We start from the raw sequence: 19,709 nt of genomic DNA, 5'->3' as shown, positions 1-19,709 counted from the left end.
AGATTTTACTTTATTTTGGACAAGAAATCTACTTGTATTAGACTGGGTATTATTATAGTAGACTGATAATTATAATGCATACAATGCATCTTATATTTTTACGCACTATGATTTCATTTTAGACAGAAATTATTTTTTAGGATATAAAAGGCAGCAGATAAGGAAATATAATTAGAGAGGATGATACACAAACATTGGATTCTGACTTGCCTTGTTGCCTTTCTTCCGATCCAGACATCAATATAAGATCTGGCAGCTATAATAACAGAGGCGTCCACAAAAATATTAAGCAACAAGTCACCACGGTCATACAAACCGTGGCAAAAACAAATCACTTCTTTTAGAGATTGCACTTACACACAACCCAGAAATGTACATAGCATACAGCTTCTCACATGATTTTTGAGAATACTGTCAGATTAAAACACATGTGAAGGTTCAAATAAAGTAGGGTTTTCTTTCTTGCATGTTTTAATGTCAATCACTCATCAATGAATGACTCCAATGTGAAACATTTTCATCAGGTGTTCTCTTTAATTCACTTGCACCATACAAAAAAACTATTAAATTACAATTTAGACCACCAGATCTTTATTTATATACAATATTGTAAACATCGATCTGTTCTTCTTTAGACTGACAGCCACTCCTGACCGATTTCCTTTGCCCTCTGTATATGGTTTGGAATAACACATGTATGCACTATTAACAGCATAACATACAGATTTTTTTCTGTTTCTGGTTCACAGATGCAGTAACTTATGGGTTAATAAAAATATGTTCTTCAAACATTTAGAATACAGCATCAAAAAATATAACTAACAAAAACAGCAATAAACAAGTACTGCCTTAATCACCTATATTGGTTTGAAATTACAGTCCTGTTAACTAGGAAATTAAAAGGTAATTTAAAAATAATACATTTCACCAATGTTCATATAAAATGAATCAGGTACTTTTAAAAATTAAAAAATGGAAACATAAATTAATCGTCTTAAAGTAATTGTCATCTTAAAGGCAAACGATTCTTTGACACCAACAATATAGACATGACAAAATGTTCTGTCATTCATCAATGATCTAACACTGGCTTTCGAATGCAAGGTAAACCTAAAAAGAGAACAATGAGATTCTATTGATGACACAAACTGCAACATCAACAGGATCTCGGAGGTAAATAGCAGGAAAAACTGAAGAAAAAAAAACTGAAGGCATTTATGATATATTACAGGTAAACAAATAAACAGAGTCTCAGATTTATAATTCTCACTCTTATCTAGTGACAATACAGTTTTACAACATGTTTAACCATATCCTTTCCATGAAGACACACAATCGTACAAGATAGTGATAGAGTAGTCATATTTTTTTCAAAACAGTGTTCTTAGCGCTGTATGGAGAAGATGTCTCTTACGTTTAATATAACCAAATGTTTTGATAAAATGGCATAAATAAGATAATCCAAGAAATACAGCACAATACTCTTCTTAAATTACCAAAAATCAAAATAAACACATGTTGTACTAGGTTTTTGGAACTGGAAATAAAAACCACCATTTCGCTGTAACCATAAAATGAGGGACGGGACTCATCTTTGAAAGATTACCAGCATGTCAGGCATTCTGAATATTATAAATATATTTTGGCAACACTAAAAAGAGTTATCAGACCCCATGTACCCACACAATTTAAAAAAAAACAATAAATAAACTAGTCTTTTTTTCTTTTTTTTTAAGGATCAAACCCAACAGTGGCGGACAACCCTCTCAATCCTACAGCAGGAAATGGTCTGTGTGTCTTAGATTTAGAACATTCAGACACAGTCATAACACAAAAGCACAGTCAGGCAAGACAAACATTAGTGGAAAAAATGTAGTGAAGGATTTGACAACATCTATGTACAGCTGTACAGACATAAGTGCTGATGTAGTGTGTTTTGTACATATGAGCTAGGACATTGTGACAGTGACACTGTCCTTGGCTTTATCCCCTTCACTGTCTTTGTCTGCAGGTGCAGCAGATACAGTCTCTCTAGGCGAGTTGTTCGGCTGTCCAGGGACTTTGGGAGTAACATCTGTGTTGCTTTCCGACTCTTGTTCTTGCTGTGATGATGTTGCTGGAACGCACAAAATCATTTCATACACTTATTAATAAGACGACAAGTCATTGAGTCATTTTAAACACCATTTATATACCACGATTCAAATACTTTTGTTCAGAAAGGATGCATGAAATTTATGTTACAAAAGACCTCTAGTGGTTTCCACAAAAATATGAAGCAGCACTGCTGTTTTCAACATTGATAATAAGAAGAAATGTTTCTTGAGCAACAAATCAGCATATTAGGATGATTTCTGAAGGACCGTTTGACACTGGAGACTGGAGTAATAGAAAACAGCTACTTTAAACTGTAATTAGTTTTAACTGTATTTAAATAGTTTTTACTGTAACAAATCAATGCAGCCTTGGTGAGTATAAGAAGCTTCTTCCAATAACAACAACAACAAAAAAAATCATATCATCTCCAACTTTTGAATAGTAGTGGATATTTAATAGTCATTCTGAGTCTGCTGCTGTCTTACCAGACTGTGTGCATGACTTCATGTGCTCAGGCCAGTGTGCTTGTTGGCAGGGATAGTCGCAGTAGCTGGTGTTCCAACAGCAGTAGAAAATGGCCTCCTTTCTGCAATTTGCACACCATTGCTTCTTTTTAGTTTCATCTACGGCCTGCTGTTTCTCCACCTCCATCTGCTTCTTGACCTCCGTCACGATTCGCTCTCGCTCCTGTTCGAGACTCTGCCTCATCTCTGCCATGGTTAGCTCTGAGTACATTTAAAAAATGTGGATGAACGCATATGCAGTCAGTATGGAATACTGATGCACAATATATTGGACCCCCATTCTGGATTCCATTTGGTCCATAATGGTTCAGTTAAACTTGAGTAAACATGTTCTTGACACGTCATGTGTGCTTGACTGTGTGTAGTGAAGGAAACTGCACCGATAAAACTGCATGTCATTCACACATAAACATGCACTTTGTATTTTAATAGCATTTATTTAGAACTTTAATGTTCACAGACACGTTTTATTTAAGTGTATTTTGATTTTTTAATCCAAAAGTCGCCAAATTCAGCATTATACTGTACATTTTCCACCTTGGAGAAATCACAGGGACTTATATCATTTAACGGTCAATATTACAGTTTTTTAATTGATTGCTTTAAATGTCTTGTACATGCTCATCCTCTTCATGCTCATTTTTTTATTGGTGCATCCCTGCGTTAATGAAACTACTATCAGGAAATCACATACCTAAATTGTGCTTCATCTCTGATAATTCTTGTTGATGTAGCCACTGAAGTTTTTCAATTTCAATTCGCAACCGTCTAATCTGTAAAAGGGCAGAAATTTATGTTTTCCGCATATTTTTACATAACTCACCAACAGTGCTTTGCTCTTCTCCAGATTTACTTTACAAATACGAACCTCTGCTATTGTGTTTCCCGATGTGCTTTTGGAAAGGTCATTATATATCTCAGTCATTGTCCCTTTAACTGCATCCATGATCTGTAAATAATTGAAAAACAGTTGGTGAAACACATCAATAATTACGTTAACAGATCAATTAAAAAGGTTTTCCTTTAAAGGTGTAATTCTTTTAGCAGTCTCACTTTATTAGTGTACTTGGCTATATCAGCTGCTACATCAGCAGACGTAGTGGGGATCTGGAAGTCTCCAGTTGTGGATGTTGATGATGAAGAGGAAGAGCTGACGGAGGGACCTGCCATCACGGTGGCCGATACCGGTGTGCTGGTCACCAGGGTGACGGTGGAGGTGGATGTGGTGTGTGTCGAGTCCTTCTGTTGCACTGCTGCAAGAACAAACCCAACAATAATGATATTGAAGCTTGGAATAAGAGGTTTTTGAAAGTTATCTCTTACGCTCACCAGAGCTGCATTTACTTGATTAAAAATTAAAAAAGTAATATTATTATTGCATAATATTATTGCAATTTAAAATAACTGTTTTATAACTTTATATTCATTTCAAAATGTCATTTATTCCTGTGATGGCAAAGCTGAATTTTCAGCATCATTACTCCAGTCTTCAGTGTCACATGATCCTTCAGAATCATTCTTATGTGCTTATTTGGTGCTAAATTATTTGTAATTATTATCGCTACACAATTCTTAATAATAGTTATCCTTATTATGCAATTTAAATTTACATTTATGCATTTAGCAGACACTTTTATCCAACCGGTTTTAACCAGTTTTGTACGAATTTGACCCTGGACCACAAAACCAGTCTTAAGTCAATGGGGTATATTTTTTGCAATAGCCAAAAAAAACCTTGTATGGGTCAAAATTATTGATTTTTCTTTTATACTAAAAATCATTAGAATATTTGCTCATGATCATGTTCCATGAAGATGTTTTGTAAATTTCCTATTGGAAACATATAAAAACCTAATTTATGATTAATAATATGCATTGTTAATGCATATTACTTATTTTGGACAAATTTAAAGGTGATTTTCTCAGTATTTTGTCTGATCCTAACAAACCATACATCCACGGAAAGCTTATTTATTCAGCTTTTATATGATGTATGAATCTTAATTTCGAGAAATTGACCCTTTTGACTGGTTTTGTGGTCCAGGGTCACATATGACATTAAACTATTAATTCACATCGACTGCATACTTTTCACAGCCTGTCGTGTTTGGTATCTGGTGCTGGATGAAGGCTGCTGTCCTGACGAGGATGAGGAGACCTGCGCCTGCTGCTGCGGCTGTTGGCTGCGCTGCACCTGCGTTAACACCTGCGCCTGCGTGGCCGGTTGCGTTTGGCCCTGCTGCTGCCTATGCACCTTTTGCATGTGCCACTTTTGAGAGGACGTCTGAAACTTGGTGGTGGGGTTCCACACGACCGCCTGCTGCACCACAGGTACGGTCTCTCTGGGCAGTAAAGGTCGCTGTTTCTTTACTGTGATGGTTGAGATGGGTGAGGAACTGTTGGCGGTGGAGGGAGTGGTGATGGGGAGGGTCGAGGAGGTCAAGGTTGTGTTGTTCGGAGCTGCTGTGATGTGTGTTATGTTAAGCGGGACGGCCATCGGGGATTGAGATGGGTCTTTAATAGCTGGGGAGGAGGAAAGGACTGTTGGGTTCTGAGGCTGGGCTGAAACTGGAGTGGCTTTACCTGGAGTCAAAGAAAATCATGAGCGCATGAGACAGGGTTATTATCGTTAACTAAAACTAAAACCATAAAAACATTTTGTCACTTAAAATAAATGTCAACTGAAATAAAATAAAATGTAAAGAAAAAAAAGGAAAACTTAATTTATGTTACAGTAGGTAGCTGCAAAGCCACATTTCTCATTTTCATTTAAACTTTAAACTCAGTGACTGTTGTAAATAACTCAAATGTATGACAAAATTAGTAAAACGGAAAATATAAAAGTAAAACCAAATTATAAATATACATATAAAAAACACAAACACACAATAAAATTACTTTAATAATACTTCCATTTAAACTATTAATAAAAATGATAAGAGTATATCTGGCATGAGAACACATTAACCAGTTTACCTTTTGTCCTAACCAGGGAAACTATATAAAGAGGCAAGCAATTGTTCATTATATATTTTTAACAAGACATTTGCTAATTAGTTTACTGGTTATGGGTTTTGTCCAGTTGAATCTTAGAATGGTACAAAATCCGAATAAACTATGGTTATATTTTAAAAATGCAAAAAACATTTTTGTGTATGTTGATAAATGTGGCAGTTATCTTAGATAAATAACGTTACACACATCAAGAAATATTAATTTATGCTTTAGGTATTGTATAAACTTACCTGTAATTATATCGGAAACTTCCTCTATAACGTAAAAAAAGCAGCTGGCTTAGAAGCAAGACGAACAATATTACAGTAATATTACTAAAAGTGATCTGAGGTAAATTTCAAGTTCAACGCAATCGGTGACTGAGACGCAAGATGGCGCCAGTTGCGTTTGTATGAAACGAGAGCGAATCCGCTGTGCGACAAAAGCGTTGATCAAAAAGAATTCGCATTTAAAAAATCGATTTATTCTGTAATAGAAAACGTCTTATAATAATAGGTCTAGTCGTAGTATTCGTATACGGCTCATCATGTGGCGATCAGCATGAAGCAACCCGCTAACGTTAGAACCATGTAAAATAAAACCGATAACGTTAATGTATCTGAGGTGCATTATATTCTATATTAATTTTATATTATTTATTTAAATATATATTATTTGTTTTATTTTTAATTACTTTATGAATAAAATCACTGAGTAGACCTTTGAACATCAACTATCATCTGACTGGTTGGGATAAAAATTACTTGATGCTGAACAAGCATCTAGTGCAACTGATTTTTTTTTGGTTTAACAGTTTTCTTTTTAATGCTTTATTGGCACTGATTCATAAAGGAAATCTGACCTTCAGGTTTGGAGGCTGTGGGCTCTTTGAGTGCAGTGACAGCGGCTGAATCTTTCCTGTTCCTCTTCCTCTCCTTCCCTGCCTGCTCTTCTCCCAGGTCAATGACCAGCTCCCTCTCAGAGTCTGAGTCCATGTCTTCATCCACAGATGCCGGCTGCACGGCCTCCGCAGAGCCCTTGGGTTTCTCTCTGGGATCTGGAGATGCGGGAGCAGCTTTCAGTTTCTCAGGAGGTTCTTTCTCTGAATCCATTCCTGGTTTGTCTTTAGCTATAGGCTCAGAGGTGCTTGATTTTTGGCTGGTTTCTCCTTTGGTTGTTTTACTGGCTGTAGCAGCAGACTCTGCACTGCTGTCTTTGTCCTCACCAGCAGCCGCCGATGGTTTTGACTTTTTCTTGGGTGGCTCTTTCTCATTTTTATCATCAGCTACGGTTTTGTCATCTTGGCCGCACTTTGATTTCTGCTCATCGTCGCTACCGTATTCACTCTCGCTGGAGACAGACTTGTCGGATTCCTCCGAATCACTGTGCTCTACGCCTTTATACACATCCTCAGATATTTCATCTATACCTGTGAGACACAGAAATGTTTCAACTTCAGGAAAGTAATACATTGGCTGCAAATTCTCTATCAACAAGTCTTCATAAATGAAAAGGATTATTAATAGAGTGTAACTAACTCACTAATGAGGAAAACAGGAATATTTAAAAAGCTAGAGCAAATTATGTAATAAATGCAAGTAATGCCATCAGAGAGATTTGGAATGGTTTGTGAATGGCAGCCAAACACTGAAAGCTGTTGCAATTGTAGTCAGTTCAAAGTGTGAAAATGGCTGTTGTGTTTCTGACGACAGATATCTATCTGGACTCACCCAGCTGTGCTTTGCAGCTCTCTATGGTCTTATCCAGGTTAAGTTGGAAACGGCTTCTGATCTGTCTCTTAGGGGAGGTGAGGGAGGGCTGAGCCCCCTGCTGCTGTTGCTGCTGGACACTTTCACTCAGCTCCTTCAGGTCCATCTCTGCCTTACTACGATCTGAAAGAGATCACAAGGATTTCACTAGCCCTCTATGAGCATATCTAAAAGCATACTCATTTGATCCTCATTACATCATTATTTGAGCTGCAGGACATCAAGTATACCTAAGAGCTAGGAAGAATTAGATTTAGGCTTTTTGTGGAATAGCATCACCAATGAATTATCCACAATGAGACCTTAATGTCTTATTATTGTGAAGAAATTAAATATAGTAAATTTAGATTTCATGTTTACTTTCACACAGTACAATATAGTGAACAGAATTGTACTGTTGTAATGTTACATATATTATGTAACATTTTTATTGTAATCATTTTTATGCACACAGTGTATATACTGACATCTACATAATTCATATCCTTCAATTTGGAAGAGGACATTGGGCAAGATGTGATTGAACATCTTTTACCAATCAAAAGTTTGGAGTCAAGTTTTTTTGTTCAAGAAATGAATGCTTTTATTGTGCAAGTAAAGTAACAAAAAGAAAATATTTCAAATAAATGCTGTTCTTTTGAACTTTGTTGTCAAAGAATCCTGTAAAAAAAAAAAAGATTTCCAACACTGATAATAATGAGAAGCGAAGATCATGTGACCCTGAAGACTGGAATAAATTAAAATTGAAATTATTTGAAATAGAAAACGGTTCACAATATTTCTGTAAAGCTGTGCTTTTTATCACATAAATGCAGTCTTGCTGAATATAAGAGGTTTTGAAAACCATTTAAAAGTCTTTTTGACCCAATGCTTTTGAATGCTAGCGTATATATAGAAATTTAAAACGTGACTATTATCAGATAAAACAATCAATGAAACGAGCAGCAGATGAATCAACTGAAGGGGATTTACCGAGGTTGAGGTTGAGGATGCTGCTGGTAGTGGGGGTCTTCTCCTGTTTAACAGGGGTGCTGGGAGCCGGTGAATGGAAAGGTTTAGGGCTCTCTAAGGTGTTTCCTGTGAGACCTGCTCTAGGAGGGCCAGGCGATGCTGTAAGTGTAGAAATGAGCTTCAGTCATACAACAAATCATTCTGTTTAAATATTAACAGGAGAAAAATAATGTTATATATACCAGTGCAGTCTGCTGACTCCTCTCCAGTGCTGTAATGTGGCAGGGCCGCTCTAGCATGACCTTTCTCTGTAGTCTCCTGTTCTCCATCAGATCCCGTATGGGCAGAGGAGTTAGTGCTCATTGGTGAACGAGGCATGTCCGTCATTGAGATTCGCCTTCCTGTCCCGCCCCCTACGTTTCCACTGGACACCATGCTCTTACCCACAAGCAACTTTGGAGATGCTGTTACATCAAAGCTGATCTTGATCTTCTCATGTTTTTCAGGTTTGACGGAGCCCGCGCCAGGGTTTGCCGGGTCCAGGAGCATCTGGAACTGGTTGTCTGGTGTGTAAGGTGTGCGGAATGGAGCGTAATTGAAGACGCCAAATTTTTTCCGGATGTTCTCTACGTACACTTCCATCTCCTGCATGGCACTGTTGAAGATGCTCTTGGTCTTCTTCACAGAGAAGGGGATTTCTTTGGACATGAGGTAGCAGTTGTTAATAGGAACCCAGGCCCTGTATATAAAAATGAATAAGTTAGAATAAAAAAAAAACATTGAAGTGACGACAAGTGTTTTCTATAAAGTGTTAAGTCATTTTTCTGTCTTCACCTAGAGTGAAACACATCAGAATATCAATCATGTCCAGTCAAAACATATTGGTAGCGAAGATCAGAGAAACTTGATTTTGGAGAAATATACGGCTGCAATAATTTATACAATTGAAAAAAAAAAATCCATAATGAAAATAATCATACAAATTTTTTATAAGTTGGTTCTGTGCACACAGAAGCTCAGTGACGTTGTTTTATGAAAAAAATTAATTGGATTTTTTTTTTTTTTATGGATATGAATTTAGCAAGTCTTTTACTTTTATAAAATAAAATTATGCATTTTTAGTAATAGTGTAATGTACATATTTGAAAACTTAAATTCACAGCACAGTTAATATATTTATATAATTTGAATGAATGTTGTTTGTTGATCTAAAAACAATAAAAAAAGTTGATCTATATATATATATATTATTTATTTATTTTTTTTTATCAAATATAGTTATATATATATATATACTGTGTATGATCAAATTAAGATTAACATGAAGAAAATTGATTTATTGTTTGATGTTGTGTGTTTGGTTGGGAGGGACATGGTTTAATAGTTCCTCACCTGTCATGCTGCCCAAAGAACCGTGCATCTACTTGTCCATCTTTGTCTCTAAGAGCTTTGGCAGGCCAAAATGGGAATCCCTTCAGCTTGGCCCAAACCAGAGGGTGGGGGTTGCTCTGATGCACACAAATATTTCATCAACAGATGGTTAACTCACACTGGTTACTATGTGAAGAAGGAATTTCATTTTGTTTAGTGTAATACACTCACACATGGTTCACAAAACCAGTTGTCCCTTTTCTGGCATGCAGAGAGATAGCACTCCGGACAGACCTCGATCTCATTCATCTGAAAAGTAATTGGTATTTAAAAAACTGGCTCTGAATAAGAGTGTACTTATTTTGGCTTACAATTTACAATACATACTTCATGTTCACAGATCTTTACAATAACTTTAGCCGTTGCTGTAAGTTTATGGTTGCCTAAGAGAAAAACAGTCGCATAGAGATTATGTATTAACAAAACAAATGTTCAGCAGAAACTAATTTGACAGTACAGTGGAACTGTTAGCAACCCACCTCCGTTATAAATGATACAGTTGTGCAAAATCCACTTCACATCAGCCAGGAAAGCCTCAGTGGAGCCGTACATTTTCTTTTTCGTATTCTGAACAGGAACACAAACACACTAATAAAAAACTTTCATAAGGTGCCAGATTTGATACATTCCAAAGTATTAAGAATATCGATCAGATTCAAATGCTTCGCTTCCACCTTTTCTAAAGTACAGAGATCCATGGGATGAAATATATATTCTGCATAATCAGGATGCTGATCCAACGACACCGGCTTCTGAAATGGCTCCGTCTGAAGAAAAGAACAATAAATTTTAGTATTCGAGGTAAAAAAAATTAAATAAAATAAATTCCAGTAATACCTAAACCATTGTAACCATATTTTTATCCATTCATTTCTGGCAACCAATGCTTCCAGGTTTTTTTTTTTTTTTTTTTTTTTACTGTAAATTGAATAGGATTTTTACAGTGTATTGTTCACACAGAATGACACTTATGTTGGCATACCGTTTAATAAAAACACTTTAACCCAACCTAACAAACCAAATTGTGATGTGAAAGCTCTACTGTGGAAGTAACCCCAAACAATACCATTGAGACATTCATGAAGCTTTTCAGGTGGGCAGAATGTGTCTGTGCCTGTTCTATGAGGAAAGGGGTTTAAATGTAAGACTCTCATTTCATATTCAAGTGTACAATGTAAAAAAAAAAAAGGGGGAAAACATTACAGTTTCTCAAAATTGCTTTTTTTGTTAGTTCTAGGCACAGCTCTCAAATGCAGACTAAATCATGGATCTCCAAAAGGAGAGCCATGGAAAGTCAAGAAACCTACACCAGGCTGCTTTATCTTCTGGAGAGCAAACTTCAGCAGGAAAGACAGCTGATCCAATGTGAGCATCGTCATAGCTTTACTCTGAGTCTCTATGCACTCTGCAACTGTTATTTTCTGTAAACAAAAAAGAGAAATGCTTAAAGCTTTATTTCTTTATTTCTGTCGAAATAGTTTTCAAAATGCATGCAAAAATGAATTCAGATATTACTCGCATGGTATGCTGCCAGTTACAACTTATGTTTATTATTCAGTAACTTAGTAGGAGCATTACTAATTTCACAACAGGAAAAGTATTTGCATCTATTTGATTTCTAGAATCAGCATAAATGTTCTTTGTGAATACAGTTACATTTAATCAGTTAAGAATTTTGAACATTAAATATTTGAGCAGTTAAAACGTATGAATTAGTTTACATTTAATAAATTGGATTTATATGATAAATATATAAACCTGTATGTTTTGTACTTAAAACACATTTGGTGTTTTTTAGTACTATTACATAAATCTCATCCTTAATTGTTTAAAATTATATGTGGCAAACAAATATGCATCACATTATGTTAATTTGTTTATGTTAAAACTATTTATTCCAAATCGATGTAACTTTTATATGTATTAAATACATAAATCTTAAATATAGTCCTAAATATTTTTTTTGTGAATTTTTTTTGATAATGATTAAAATTAAAGAAATTTGTATTTAAAAAAAATATTTGCAATCAGAAAATTGAATGATTAATTGACAAGGCTCTTGGCAGATTTTGGGACATTTGTCAAAAGTGCGCACAAATATCTAATTACTAATTTCACATGCAAAAAAGTTAGCCAATCATAAAAGCACTAATCTACATGCAATATAGCATTTCAAAAGTTTAATTCCAAAAGTCAGAGAGAGTGTAATATTGTCAGGTAAAACAAAAGTATGACTTTTTAGTGAAAGAAACCTTGACTTATACTATAAATGGATTTTGGAGAGAAAAACAAACAATTAAAAGTTAATTTAACTAATAGATATTGCCATACTTGCCAAGTTGATTAATTACATTAAGAATTGCAAAAAAAAACTTTTGGTGTATTAGGCTACAAGTTTTCTGAAATATTATGTTTAAATATGCAAATAATCTAGTATCTAATCAATTATGCAGTAATTATCACACATTTCAAGAACAGGAGTCCGAATAATGGATAAAGCCAGGTTCAAAATTGTTTCAATTTGTTGACACATCAGTGTCTGATGTGTCAGATTTCAGATATGTCTTTTTATCACTTTATCACATATTTTTAGGAACAAAATGGTGTATAAAATAAAGCAAAAAATCAATATAAACAAACCTCTCTGTAAAAAACTTCAGAATATAGATGGAACAAAAAATATTATATGTATTGTAATTGAAATCTACAGATGCAAATATATAAGTTTAATAAAATGAAGAGTTTTTATCTTCAGAAAAAGTAACTTGCCCTAACTATAAAAAAAAAAAAATCCAAATAGCTAACAATCTGCACTGTGAAGATTGAAGAATTATTTTTTTTTAATTAGATCTGCATGAGCCAGTACCTCACATTCAGGGCAGAACCAGTCTCCCTCGGGCTCTGCAGCCAGTTTGAGGCACTTAGCGTGGTAGACGCGAGGGCAGAGCTCACAGCAGAGCACCTGGCCCTCGCGGTGGCACACCCAGCAGTAGAAGTCATTCCGCCCGTCCTGCGGCACAACATCAACAGGGTCTGTGGTGAGTGCGGGCTGCTTCACATAGTAAAAGGGACCATGTCTTAGTTCTGACTGGAATGCGGGCGAGAGAAACAGAGGGTTGGGGTTTCAAAACATGGCTATTAAAGGTTACAAGACAAAACAAGCAGGCACAATGGTTATCGATCAGGGAGTGACATGAAAGTACAGAAGAGGGCAAATGTACACTAATGAGCATTAAATTAATGGAATTTCAATCTGTAACGTGAAAGTAAATGCATCGTTGTTAGAGGTGGAAACAAGCTCAGGTCAAATAATTCATTGCAGCTGCATCAATATAAATCATAGGCTGTCCCTGGATACACATTTCAGATTAGCTCGCATGACAGCCACCTGCCTTGCATTTGTTTGGCTGAGCTCATTATCTGAAGCCATGGACATTAGGCTGTTTGTAAAAATGAATGTCACTGGCGAAAGATGACACTTAAAGGTAAAATGTTTTGTTTGGATTCCCTGCAAAAAAAATGAAAAATGTAATGGTCAGCTTGAGGGTTTATCAATCGCTGATGCCAGGGTTTGATGATAAGTGTGGTCTGTTTGCATATGGTTGCTCATGGTGTGAGATGCTGAAAAAACAGTGGATGTGATGCAATGGCCACATCAGTCAAACATGTACAGTCAAACCAAAATTTATTCAGACCACTTCAACATTTCACACATTATGTTTTTTCGATTTAGTTTAGAAAATGGTAATAAAATATGACAAGAAATTAAGAAAAACATGGTCATTAATATATTAATATTGAACTCTTGCTACTATAATAGCCTGATAATAGTAGTAGATAACCTTTCGATTTAATATTCATTGATTTACTTATTTCATTTTGACGACATCAGTCTAAATAAAGCTATTATTAAAATTCTAAATCCATAATAATAAAAAAAAAAGTTTAAACTTGATGTTTTCAAGTGTTAAAGATAATGTACTTCACATCTGACTCTTAATTTAAAAACTAGTTATTGCTAAAAGCAGCAAAATGTTAGATTTTCTTCAAATATCAGCAAAATATTTTCAAGCAAGTATACTTGAAAAACAATAGAAAAAGTACTTAAGTATTTGCATCTATTTGATTTCTAGAATCAGCATAAATGTTCTTTGTGAATACAATTACATTTAATCAGTTAAGAATTTTAAAATTAAATATTTGAGCAGTTAAAATGTATGAATTAGTTTACATTTAATAAATTGGATTTAAATGACATATGTAAACCTGTATGTTTTGTATTTAAAACACATTTGGTTTTTTTTAGTACTATTACATAAATCTCATCCTTACTTGTTTTAAATTATATTTGACAAATATGCATCACATTATGTTAATTTGTTTATGTCATAACTATTTAATTCAAATGAATGTAACTTTTGTATGTATTAAATACATAAAGCTTAAATATTGTGTGGGATAAGATTTTGATAATGACTAAAATGAAATACATTTTTATTTAACAAAATATTTGCAATCAGAAAATTGCATTATTAATTGACAAGGCTCTTGGCAGATTTTGGAGCATTTGCCAAAAGTACACAAAAATCTTAAAGTGGCCAAAAATAAGTTTTAGCAAATCAGTTATAAATACTTTTTTTTTTTTGGTAATACAGCAAAACAGTGAACTAAATCATAAAATGGATTATGGTAATGATGAATACCATCAAATCTTGTAGTGAAATCACTATGAAAGTCGTCACCCAAAAGACAAAATATATATATATTTGTTTTTTATTATAACTGTAAATTTGGTGAATGACTGACATGCAGGACTGAACAAGGGCTCTTATAGGAAGCAAAAGTTGCACCTGGTCTTTACTGTTATTGACGGCTCCTGGTTTCTTCTTCTTTTTGACAGGACTGGAGGAGGGTTCTGAGGGCGAGTGTCCGTTTGAGGAGTGAGGGGGGCTGGAAACCTTCCGCTTTGGGGCGGTCCTCTCTGCTGACCCTTGATCAGAGACTGCACAGCAATGGCACAGATTACTGACATAATCTTAGAGTTACAACTGTAGATATAAGCTGAACTATACTGAAAAAAATTCAATCCGATCACAAAGCATCAACAAAAATGGAAGCTTAACAAACATGACGTGTTTGCACTGTTTTGACACTTGAATGTGGAAATAAATGTGAGACTCTCATCTGATCAAGGACAATTCTCACCCTTGGATCGTGTTGCGATTTCCATCCTTTCAGTTGCATCTGACTCTTTCCCTCCTTCAGCCAAACTGCCACAATGAAAAGAAATCAATGGTATTTAAATGTCCATGTTGTACAGCTATACCTGCTGTTTTGTTGTTATGGCACCTGCACTTCTGATTCTTTTCAATAAAAGAAACTGCTAAACAAAAATGATGCTTGAATTCATTTTGTACCTTCGGAGGGAATGTGTTTAGCTACAGTGAAGCTACTAGCGAAAATAAATCAGCTGTGGCCTTTCCTGATGGTTTCGTCAACGAGTGACATGGCATAAAAATATCAAATTTTATGTAAATGTATACAAAAAAGGCAAAGCAGTTTCATTTCTGTAAACGATAATGCACTTTTCTCCAATCCAAAAACACAACAGAAAACACAGTTAACTTATGCAGTGCAAAAAATAAACACTTCACATTTATTGAGTGTGTGTGTGTGTGATATATATATATATATATATATATATATATATATATATTGTTTACCAATACAAATATCTAAAAGAAAGAAATATCGGTCTATGGGGTAAAAACAATAAATTTAATTCAAAGGAAAAACATTATTATTTTTCTTACCCCACTTTCATAATAAATAACCAAAAATCTGTCATTTTGCTTCAAAAGTAAATATCTCCATTTAAGAATTCTTTTAGATTTATACTGGAAAACAATATAAAAATACTCAGCAACAAAATTATTTTTTGCAGTGCATCACTGGCGGAAGTAGCACCAAGATGGTTTCCTCTTACTGCCAAGAGTGAATTTTCTATTAGAAATCCCAATAAACAAACAAACGTCATCTGAGTACAGTCTCCACATCAGAGCGATGGCCCATAACTCATCAGATGTAGCATCAGTTGATGCCAATGCTAAACCTCTGTGGAAATTTCAATTTCGATGTAGCACTAAGACATGAGACCTTCAAAGCCACATAACGTTTCCCATTTGCAGCCTATGTGGGTTTAAAAAGCCTCATTTACTCTCCTGATGCCTGGGTAATTTTCACACCCACCCACCACGAGCAGAGGAACAGATAGCAACCTCCACGAAACAAACCTCAAGATGATCAAAGAATCACACTGTTATTGACATTTACGAGGTCTATTCTAATGCATCTGCACTGATGTTGCAGCGATAGCTTGCTCCGTCCTGCACCCCCAACCTTCAGAGATGCAGATTGGGGAGGGGGTGTGTTGACAGCATGCACAAGGCAAACATCTGTAGAGCTTGAGCACTTGCCATCTTGGCCTTCTCACATCCAGCCTGCATGCACCATCCACTCCCCACCCATAGAAGAATACAGTTCCTCTTACGCAAGCAATAATCCGAAAACATGAGGTAAAATGGCAAAATACAGTACAATCGCAGAAACACCTATAACCTTAACACACAAGCTTCCTCCCAAAAAACAGACAGTCACACTAGCATTGTATGGTTGTCCATCTAAAAACTGACATATAATAACGGCATACCTTTTTCTTTACAGGCACAGTACACAGATTCTTCAGGCTGAGCCTTTTAAATGTTTGTTTTTCAGATATAAAGGCAGTAAGGGATGAGACAAAGATGGGTGCAGAATTTTCCAGAAGGGCCCTGCTCTCCCTGCTGCTCTCATAGCGATTGTCAATCTTTAACCTCAGCTGTGTGCTGCCGATTGGTTTGAGAGCCACACGGAGGCGCGTGATTGGGCGGCTGGTGCTGTGTGTGCCACACAGGCTCTCCCTGCTTTGATACACTGCTGCAATGCAGGGAGGGCTGCTGCTGCTTCTGCCATTCACCAGGAAAATACTCATATTCTACCCTGAAAACCACCGGTGTGAATAAACATGGGACACAGATGTTCGGACAAACATGTCAGATGATTTTATTCTCCTCCCCTTCTTGCAGTCACGGGTTAAGGGCGACCATTTTGATCACATTCTCTGTCCTTGTCGTGTTAAGTAAGAGCCAAATGGAGATTTGTCAAATGAGCGGCTCTCAGGAATGTAGCAAGGGCCCTGTAAACACCAAGAGACCAAGAAAAGGCTGGAAAATGGAATCGGAGTCGTGGCAAATTGCAGGTCTTGGGAAATACTCCCTATGGGGGGGTGGGGTGGGGGGGTTCAAAAATGTCAGGAAGCATATTTGTTTGTCTTGATATTATAAACAAGCTCAATAAAACAGTAAATGATGTCACAGAAGCGATCACTGTGGTCCTAAATCACCAACATCATTCCTTAATATCAGATAATTCAACCCTCTTATGAAACAAGGTTAATTCATGTTGTAAAATATCATGTGGATTTATAATTTTATGCATGTGGATTTCATGGCATTTGTATTTCATTATTTCATATATATATATATATATATATATATATATATATATATATATAAAAATATATATATATATATATATATATATATATATATATATATATATATATATATATATATATATATATATATATATATAATACTGTAATAAATAAAGTAGTAATAAAGTAATAAATAGTCATATTCTGAACAACAGAAATATCATGGAAACTCTTCTGTCTGGTTACTAATAAAAATGATTTGATGATGATAATTCAAATGATGTTTCTTAAATCTCCCTGTGTTGTAATTAATCCTCTGCTCTTTTCTTCCACCCCTCACAAATCTCAGCAGTTAAACGTTAAATCACATTTCTAGAAGTTTCTAGAAGTTTAATCTCAAACAGATATTAGGAAATCACATGTGCACATGCACTGTCAATCAGACAGGTGAAGCCAATAAACAGTCACATTTAATCACTTGCTTTAACAGCCGTACTGTCCAAAGTGCAGGTTATTTTGCAGACAATAACTGCTATGGCAGGTTAAGAACTAAAACACACACACCTCAGTTTGACATTACTGTTGTGGAAAAAAACACTATTCCACCGCTTTGACCTCTGCTGTATTAAATACTGTATCCAACGACTTGCCACCCAAAAGAAATATTTGAAATACTGGATACAAACGTAATATTAATAATGCCACATTAAGGCAAAATGCTTGCATTCACATACACAAAAACAGTCGTTGTGGTTGCACAGCCGAAAGAGGAAGTCTGTCTGAAATGGCTGCCAGCTCATACCACAACTAAGTTTTGATAAAATGCCTGGCCTGCACAGAGTCTTTACAACCTGAGTCCACAGACAGAAGCCTCTATTTAACCTAGAAAGACAAACACAAGCTTATTACACCATCTACATGCATCTATTGATTGAAAAGAAAGTCTCTTCTATTTCACATTCAATAACTCTGTCAGCAAAAGCTGCGAATGCGAATTAGGCCTATACCCTGAGCAAAATGGACATTCAGCGTTATGTCGGCCATTGAAAAGTGTTCCCTTAAATTGCAACCTGAGCCAAAACGGCTGCTCGATCTTTTCTGCCGGTCTACATGTGCACTTCCTCTTACAGTCTGTACTTTCTGCTCTTCAGGGCCTTCCATTTTGAGAGGTCTGGCCTGTGACACAACTGTGCTCCTCTCCAGCTCTAGAGAAACTTTACTAGGAGAGAGACCAGAAGAGGCCAGGTTGGTCACAGTGTTAGCACAGGTCAGCCATGCGAGCCTGGTGACTAAAACACAGTGTGAGTGTGATTTCTGAGTTGCCTCTGCCTGCCAGGATCCAGCTCTTTGGTGTTGGGACAGCTTTTTTGTCCCCTGTCTCTCAGAAAATCCTGTATTTCTGCATGACATAATTCAACCATTAGCATTAAGAGGTAGTGTAGAAAGCATATAAGCAATGAAAAATCTCTTACCTCTGTGGATGCATGGCTTAAAACAGTGTGTAATGTCAATGCTTATTAAAACATGGAGGACAGCCCTCCCTCTCTCTCTCTCTCTACACAGCAGTCTCTCTGCTCTCCAAGCCAGCCAAGCCAACATTCTGATAACAGCAATGAAAGCAGTTTTGTGATTGGCCGGATTTTACAGGCAGGATGAGAGGCAGCAGCTGATTGGCTGACAGGTTTCCTGAGTAAATTTCTTTTGTTCAGTCCAGACAGGCTGTGGCAGGATTGTGAACTGAAAAAGGAGCTAGGCCTTGATGTGTTGCAGCTAAAACGGAGCTCAATTATTTACAGGCAAGCTCTTTTTAAAGGTGTTTTGCATTAAATTAAGTACTAATTACTAAGTAAAAAGGCCTTGACAAGGCCTTGAGTGTTGAAATTAAACCCTCCTCTGCTGAAAGGAAAATCATAATTAAATTATAAAGATTGGTTTTTTAGGCTTAATACATATATTAAGTTTACATTTTAATTTTATAATCGTTCACTACGTCATTACCTCTGAATCATTCACTAATTTGAACCACATCATTGATTCAACAAATTCATATCATCAAAACACCTTGGGTTGGTTATCGAGTAGTTTGAGCTTTCTGATTTCTACTAAAACAGTAAAGAGAGAGTCTTAAAGGGACAGTCCACTCAAAAATGAAAATTCTGTCATCATTTACTCACTCTCAAGTTGTTCCAAACCTGTATGAGTTTTTTGTTTTGTGGACAATACTCCAAATCATATCATGCTGGTTTGAGCTGGTCCTTTGCTGGTTTATGCTGGACCAGTACATGACCAGCTAAGGACCAGCTTAAACCAGCATCCCAGCTTCAAAACATACTTAACCAGCATATCCTGGGTTTTCCAACAGGGATGTTTTCAACCTGAGAGGGTGGGGTCTGGGCACAGCTTATCTGA

At 35.9% G+C, this 19,709-nt stretch overlaps 1 protein-coding gene across 3 annotated transcripts; it reads right to left on the bottom strand.

Annotated features, from left to right (window-relative positions):
• Positions 1 to 519: 519 nt before the first annotated feature.
• LOC113055269 (protein kinase C-binding protein 1-like) lies at positions 520 to 18,876 on the bottom strand. 3 transcript variants are annotated; one of them, XM_026221433.1, is made up of 20 exons: positions 18,773 to 18,876; positions 14,972 to 15,036; positions 14,617 to 14,768; positions 12,633 to 12,854; positions 11,074 to 11,187; positions 10,441 to 10,533; positions 10,246 to 10,333; positions 10,094 to 10,149; positions 9,938 to 10,015; positions 9,728 to 9,843; positions 8,578 to 9,074; positions 8,357 to 8,494; positions 7,346 to 7,507; positions 6,478 to 7,044; positions 4,710 to 5,204; positions 3,675 to 3,874; positions 3,490 to 3,570; positions 3,316 to 3,394; positions 2,583 to 2,822; positions 520 to 2,116 (listed from the first exon to the last, which is right to left on the bottom strand). In XM_026221433.1, exons 1-20 carry the CDS (start codon positions 18,784 to 18,786, stop codon positions 1,950 to 1,952), a joined length of 3,624 nt encoding a protein of 1,207 aa, XP_026077218.1. In that variant the 5' UTR covers positions 18,787 to 18,876; the 3' UTR covers positions 520 to 1,949. The 3 variants fall into 3 exon arrangements, with proteins under 3 accessions (XP_026077218.1, XP_026077220.1, XP_026077219.1); XM_026221435.1 differs by having other exon boundaries at positions 12,633 to 12,776; XM_026221434.1 differs by lacking the exon at positions 18,773 to 18,876 and adding an exon at positions 16,476 to 17,272.
• Between the last annotated feature and the right edge of the window lie 833 nt (positions 18,877 to 19,709).

This window comes from Carassius auratus, chromosome 36 (assembly GCF_003368295.1).
Source record: "Carassius auratus strain Wakin chromosome 36, ASM336829v1, whole genome shotgun sequence".
Classification (NCBI taxonomy): domain Eukaryota; kingdom Metazoa; phylum Chordata; class Actinopteri; order Cypriniformes; family Cyprinidae; genus Carassius; species Carassius auratus.
Note: the sequence above shows the minus strand (reverse complement) of the source record. Positions and strands in the feature narration are given on the sequence as shown.

Excerpts from the sequence above, each read along its gene's own strand:
- LOC113055269 (XM_026221433.1), bottom strand. Across the intron at positions 10,534-11,073 it reads AGAAGATAAAGCAGCCTGGT|ACGGAGCCATTTCAGAAGCC; the intron begins GTAGGTTTCTTG and ends TCTTTTCTTCAG. Across the intron at positions 8,495-8,577 it reads GGAGTCAGCAGACTGCACTG|CATCGCCTGGCCCTCCTAGA; the intron begins GTATATATAACA and ends CTACACTTACAG.